At 44.1% G+C, this 6,716-nt stretch overlaps 1 protein-coding gene across 1 annotated transcript; it reads left to right on the plus strand.

The window, feature by feature from the left end:
• The first annotated feature begins 727 nt into the window (after window positions 1-727).
• Window positions 728-5,509, plus strand: LOC126997996 (innexin inx2-like). Its single transcript, XM_050859267.1, has 7 exons — window positions 728-890; window positions 1,631-1,884; window positions 2,096-2,220; window positions 2,805-2,935; window positions 3,325-3,469; window positions 3,804-4,007; window positions 4,600-5,509. Exons 2-7 carry the CDS (start codon window positions 1,632-1,634, stop codon window positions 4,891-4,893), a joined length of 1,152 nt encoding a protein of 383 aa, XP_050715224.1. The 5' UTR covers window positions 728-890; window position 1,631; the 3' UTR covers window positions 4,894-5,509.
• Window positions 5,510-6,716: the final 1,207 nt, after the last annotated feature.

Here is a 6,716-nt window from a genome sequence, read left to right on the forward strand (position 1 = left end):
CTTTCTATCTCTCAGCAGTGTGTATCTATGAAATCTATCTATCTATCTATTTATCTATCTATATCTTTTAATGTATCTATCTTTCTATCTATCTATATCTCTATCTACTTATCTATCAATTAATCTATCTACCTATCAATCTATCCATCCATATATCTATCTATCTATCTATTTAACGTTCTCTGTCTGCCTGTCTCTTTGCCTGCCTGTCTGTCTGTCTTCGGTCACATATCCTTTGTTGAACACCAGCAGCCTAGTTAGCAGTTTCTCTATTAAATTAAATAATATATGCCCACGAGTGATAGGAATTACCCCCAGTTTCGTCCCTATGCTTGACTTCCTAGCGTATGAAGAAATTTACGAACAACAAAAAAATGTACATAGGTAATTCATGGGGTATTACATATTTCGAGTAGCTTGATTCTTGGATCGGAGCGGACAAGAGCGGTTAGGCCCAGCGAGACATGTAAACGGAGTATCTACCAAAGGATATGACATCATTGAGGGGGGATCAACGCCTTCTGAAACAGGGGGGAAGGGCTAAACAAGGGCGCCAACTGAATAATTACACTAACAATTATTACCCGATCAAAAACTATGAAAAAAACGCTAGTAAACCCAAATTTCGCAAAGTATAGATAGAAAAAGGTGATGAATTTGGAAGGTGACAGTTCTCTTTTTCAGCCTAAATACTGGAAAATTCCCCTCTCCTATTTTTCCCATTTTCTGAGTAGACACTCGTTTGGTTTCCGGTGTGAGTGTCAAGGGTGCCACAAGGGTAAGGTGCCACAGTGCCGGGCTCTGCGTCTCTGTGGCAGGACCGTTGCTGGCGAGGCTACTGCGGTCTTCCATCAGTCACTCCTTCACCGCCTCCGTCAGCCATTCTCGAGGTTGGTTGCTTGGGAGGGTCAGTTGCCGGGAGTTATTTAGTGGTTTTAATGTTTTTATAGATGGTTTAGATAAATAGTTCCTGTGGTTCTTTTTTTGTGTGGTCTTGGGTTGTATATATTTAGTGTTATAGTCAGTTTGTTTTTAGGGAAGGTGAGTCATTTATGGTTTAGATATATACTGTGATCGTGGACTATTTAGTTTCATGGATAGTTTTCATAGAGAACGGGATAGTTATTTAAGTGTTCGCTAATAACTCCAAAAGTTTAATGGTTTATACATATGGTTTAGATAAGTATTTTCTGTGGTCGTGGATTAGAATGATTTACTTTTTGATATAGTTAGTTTTTTTTTATATATAGGTAACGCGAGTTATGTTTGCTAATGCATTTCCCACTAGCTTCTTTTTTCCTTCCTTTATCATTCTCCTATGGCTAATCTACCCTCATCCCCCTTTACACGACTTTCTTCCTTTCCACTCCTCTTCCTTATCCTCTTTCACATCTTCCTTTTCAGTGCACGTGTTTGGTTTCGATTTTTCCTATGTATGGCTTGTTAATCATTTTTTTTTTCTTTCCTCCCTTCTCTTTTTTTCCCTCCCCTTCCCTTCTTTCCTCTCTTTACTTCCTTTCCTCCATTTTCATTCTCTCCCCCCATTACTCACATCCATCACCTCCATAACTCACCTGCCTTCATCTTCAACTTTATCACCTTCATCATCTCTCTCCATTCCCTTCGTCAGGATGGTGTTGCATATCGTCGGCTCCTTCGTGGGGCTGATCAAGGCGAAGCTACACACCAACGTTGACGGGACAATCTTCCGCCTTCACTACCGATGGACAACCTCTTTCTGCTTCCTGGCGTGCGCTCTCGTCTCCGCCACAGAATACATCGGTAACGCCATTCAGTGCATCGAAGGCAGGGGAGTTCCTTCGCCTAAAGCCATGAATACCTTCTGCTGGATCTCCGGGACTCACACCATCAACACTACTAGTGGTGAGTGGATGGGTGTGAGGAAGTGAGTGAGGGTTGGAAGAGGAAGTAGGGAAGGAAGGGAATGGTGGGTAGCCAAATGGAGGGAGGAAAAATGGGAGGGTGAGAGTTAGAAGGAAGGGAGAATGGACAAAATAAAGCAAACACTTCTACCTACATCCCTTTACTGTACTACCTAACCTAATACACATCTCCCCACCTCCTCCCCGTCCAGGTAACGCCACCCACTACTCATCGCGGGGAACAGACTACCTTGGCACTGGAAACTACGACCCCAATACACACGAGCTTACAGTCCACTCCTATTACCAGTGGGTGCCCTTCGTCCTCTTCTTCCAGGTGAGCCAAGGTGGAGCTACAGGTAAAGGTGGAGCTAGAGTAGAAAGAAATAACTGACATATCACTTTCAGTTTTCACATTTCTTCTACCCTTCACCCTGTTTCTTTAATTATCGTTTCTCCCAGTTCTCTTTTATGCTTAGTCATGTATGTATGTGTGAATGGTTCTGAGGGAGTTTCAAAGGTGTTTTTTTTATCTAGAGGGTGCCACTGTAAGAAATTATAAGCTATGTAATTCCAGACAAAAAGTAGGATCGCCGAGTATATGCAGTGCTGTCATCTAGAGAGAATACGTTTTGAAAATCATTTGTTGTGTTTATTGTTGGAGGGATGTTATTTTTTTTTTTGATGGGTTTAACTTTGATGACATTTTTTATATATCTTTTGTATGCTTTGCTAATGGTATGTTTCTCTTTTTTTCTTCCTCCCTTTTCTTTCTTTTCTCCTATTCACTACTACTACTACTACTACTACTACTACTACTACTGCTACGGTTTTTCTCCTTCTTGGTCTTATTCATATTCTTGTTCTTTTCTCTCTCTCCACTTATTTCACTTCCTCCTCCTCCTCCTCCTCCTCCTCCAGGGCTGCCTCTTCTATCTGCCTCACTTGCTATGGAAAATGGTCGAGGGCAAAACAGCCGACAACCTCCTTCAGGGTCTCCAGTTCGATTCCATGGACGAGGAAAGAGAAAAGAAGAAGACCAACATCGTAAAGTAAGGATGTTTATTTTTATTTCATCTTTTTTATGCATTGTCTTTGTCTTTTGTTCTTTCGTTTTTCAGCCCTTGCTCTTCTTCGATTCCTTCTTCGTTTCTTTTATTTATCTTTTTCCGTCTTCTTGTCTTCGTTGTTCTTCTTCTTGTTCCTGTTCTTGCTTTTCTTGTTCTTGTTCTTGTTTTTTTCTTCTTGTTGTTATTTTTATTATTATTCTTGTTCTTGTTCTTCTTCTTCCAATTACATTTCTTCCTCTTCCTTTTTTCTCCTTACCTCACACCTCCTTACCTCAAACCTTTACCTAATCAGTCTTCATTATATCTTTTTACCTATCATCACTTACCCTTAACCTTTATTAATTAACTCACCTTTATATTTTTCACCGTAGTTACCTGAAGGCGTCCGCGGGCCACAACGTTCACTACGCCATCACCTACCTGCTTTGCGAGGCCCTCAACTTCGTGAACGTGATCGTGCAAATGGTGCTCCTGGATAAGTTCTTCCAGGGCGCCTTCCTCGATTTTGGCCTGAAGGTGAGACACAGAAAAGGGTCTCTAGTGAATTTTTTTTTGGGGGGTGGGGGGAGGGGGTCCTTTCTTATATTCTTTTACTCAGCGACTTAATAACTGTGTTCGTGTCCTCTATTACTCTTTCATTCTTACGGTCGTCAGTTCACTTAAACATTCATTCATTTATGCAGTAATACATTTAGCCTATACATTTGTTGATTTATACTGTTGTTTTGTTTATTTAGTCAATCATTTGTTCACTACTTTATGATCTACTATTGTGTTTACTAATTGTTAGTTACTTTCCTTGTCCTTTCTTCATCCCCTTCTTCACCCCCTTCTTCTTCCCCTCCTTCAGCTGTTCTCCCCGGAAACCAGCTCTGCCGCTATCGTCAGCACCTTCCCCCGCGTGACCAAATGCACCTTCCAATACTACGGGCCGTACGGGAAACTGACGACCCTCCGACACCAGTGCCTCCTGCCGCAGAACATCATCAACGAGAAGGTCTTCATCGCCATGTGGTTCTGGCTCGTCGTGCTGGCCACCATCACTGCCATTGAGGTGAGCCAGAGGGAGGTAGAGCTCTCGATAAGTGGGTCTGACTGTGAGAGGCGGAAGAAAAATAGAGCTCTCGATAGAGGGGTCCATAGTTATCTTGGACTGTAAGAAGGTAGAACTCCACACAGGTGGGTCTCTAGTTATCTTGAGCTCCAAAAAAGGTAAAGTTAAACAGGTGGCTCTGATTGTAAGAGAGAGAGGAGGAAGGTAGGGCTCAAAATAGATGGATCTGACTGTAAGAGGGGTGTCGAAAGTTCTCTTGGACTGTAAGAAGATAGTGCTCTAAATAGGTATATCTATAGTTCTCTTCTACCGTAAGAAGAGGGAGGAAGGTAGAGTTCTAGGTGGGTCTAATGATGTCTTGGACTCTTTTTATCAGCTGATGAGGCATGTATTAGGCCCTCTCCTCTTTTCCTTCTTTCCAGCTGGTGTGGCGTGTATTAGGGCTTGTATAGTAGATCATCACTTTACTTCTCTTCTTTGCATCTTGTACAGTGGATCCTCACTTCCCTCTTCTTCATTAACAGCTCATACAGTAACTTCCTTCCTCCCCTTCACTTTCCTTTTCCCTCACGTCCATTCCTCTTCCCTGTAGCTCGTATGGCGCGTAGCCGTGGCCGTGAGCCCCATGGTCCGCCTACAACTGATGGAGCGTCGTGGTAAGCTGGCAGCCGACCCCAACCTGGAGCGAGCCATCAAGCGCATGCACCTCGGCGACTACTTCCTCCTGACCGTCCTCGGCATCAACCTGGACGCCGGCAACTTCAAGGACGTCCTGCTCAAGTTCACCAACTGCTATGACAACAGCATCCACCCCAACGACCCCTCCTACCGCCCCTACAACAACCTGGACGAAGTGGACGAGGGGATAAGCGAGGCTGCTGTGTGATAGACGGACAGGACATACATACATGCATACTTACGGACATACAGATATATATACACCCGGACATATTTAGATTCATACTTGCATATACATACGTGGAAGAGCACACCCACAGATATATGAAATACATATATACATACATACATACATTTTATAGGTTGTGCGTACTCGTATAGCTGCACGCGCACACACACACACACACACACACATACACACAGACAAGCTTTTACGTTTATTGCTATTTTTTGTTTATTATATAGACTCCTATTCCTGTATTGAACGCGGAGGTAGTGTTATGTGCAAAAGACTACACTCCCTTTTTTTTTTGAGAGAGAGAGAGAGAGAGAGAGAGAGAGAGAGAGTTAGAGTGAGAGAGAGAGAGAGAGAGAGAGAGAGAGAGAGAGAGAGAGAGAGAGAGAGAGAGAGAGAGAGAGAGAGAGAGAGAGAGAGAGAGAGATGTAAGATGTAAAAATAAAGAAAGAAAAGAAGAGAGAGAGAGAGAGAGAGAGAGAGAGAGAGAGAGAGAGAGAGAGAGAGAGAGAGAGAGAGAGAGAGAGAGAGAGAGAGAGAGAGAGAGAGAGAGAGAGAGAGAGAGAGAGAGAGAGAGAGAGAGAGAGATTGTACTGTAGATTAGCTTATGTGATATTTTCTACATTCCTTTGTCATTTAAGGCTAAATTTGTATATTACATTTTATTTACTAATAAAAGCGAAAATGAACGAAATACTACTAGTTTTATTTACTATTTATTTGTGTTCATTGTGACCTCGAAGTTGGTTGTGTTGATCTTTTCTGATTCACTAAGAGGAAGGAAATGCATAGAAATCAGCTCCTTCACCCCCCCCCCCCCCCTCCCCCTGCTGAGGAGTAATTAAGTCTTGAGAGTGGTGGTCAGGAGGGGGCGGCCATGGCTCAACGTGGTGTGGGTGAGGGTGTGGCTCTGGGTGTGGTCTGGGTCACTGGCACACGTTGAGTTGTCACCAGAGCTCGTAGGCCACCAGGACGCAGGGCACGGCAGCGGCAAAGATTCCTGCGCCGTCCAGGAAGGCGTCCAGGCGTGTGCCGCGGCCCTCCCGGGGTGCGGTGTCGTCCTCCTGGGTGTCCGGCCTGCACCTCGCCTCTGCACGGTTGTCTCTGGCGTGGCTACGCGATGTTGAGTTCGACGTGTAATTACCTGCTAGGCGTAAGTACTCGATCCTGGGGTGGCTAGGTCATTCTGGTGCCTTGTCCCAGTCCAGAGTACTCAATCATGACATCCCAGGTCAATTTTAGGAATTCTGTCGTGAGCTTGGAATGTTGCTGATGGGCATGGCATACCCTTGGCTGCCCGCTGGTGGCAGAGCAACTGTTCCTTCCCTCCGGTGCCAGCTTGCTGGAGCCTCGCTCTGCTACGGCAGATCATCTCGCCTGCAGTGACCTGAGGTGGCAGCTCATGACTACAGCAGAATGGTCTTGATGATGATGATGATGATGATTAGAAAAAGGAAAAGGAGGAGGAGGAGGAGGAAAAGGAGGAGGAAGAGGAGGAGAAGGAGGAGGAGGAGCAGGAGGGGGGGTTGCGAGGAAGAACAGATGGTTTCCGATAGCGTCACAAAGAGCACTGGAAAATTCTGTAAGAGATGGTTGCCTTCCCTAGGAAGTGAGTGACGTCATCCGTTCACTGAAGAAAGCGAAGCAATCTGTTACATTTCCGAAATAAAACAGGAAAACTAATGAAATAGGAAAAAGATAGATGATAGGAAAAGGAGAAAGTAAAAATAAGAAAATGAAAATTAACACCTTTTAATACATTTTACATGAACTAGTCTGTCGGTAAACTCAAGTGC

The sequence above is a fragment of the Eriocheir sinensis genome, chromosome 13 (genome assembly GCF_024679095.1).
Source record: "Eriocheir sinensis breed Jianghai 21 chromosome 13, ASM2467909v1, whole genome shotgun sequence".
Classification (NCBI taxonomy): domain Eukaryota; kingdom Metazoa; phylum Arthropoda; class Malacostraca; order Decapoda; family Varunidae; genus Eriocheir; species Eriocheir sinensis.

Coding starts and splice junctions, on each gene's coding strand:
- LOC126997996 (XM_050859267.1), top strand. CDS start 1,632: ATGGTGTTGCATATCGTCGGCTCCTTCGTGGGGCTGATCAAGGCGAAG. Junction 1,885..2,095: donor CACCATCAACACTACTAGTG/GTGAGTGGATGG, acceptor CTCCCCGTCCAG/GTAACGCCACCCACTACTCA. Junction 2,221..2,804: donor CCTTCGTCCTCTTCTTCCAG/GTGAGCCAAGGT, acceptor CTCCTCCTCCAG/GGCTGCCTCTTCTATCTGCC.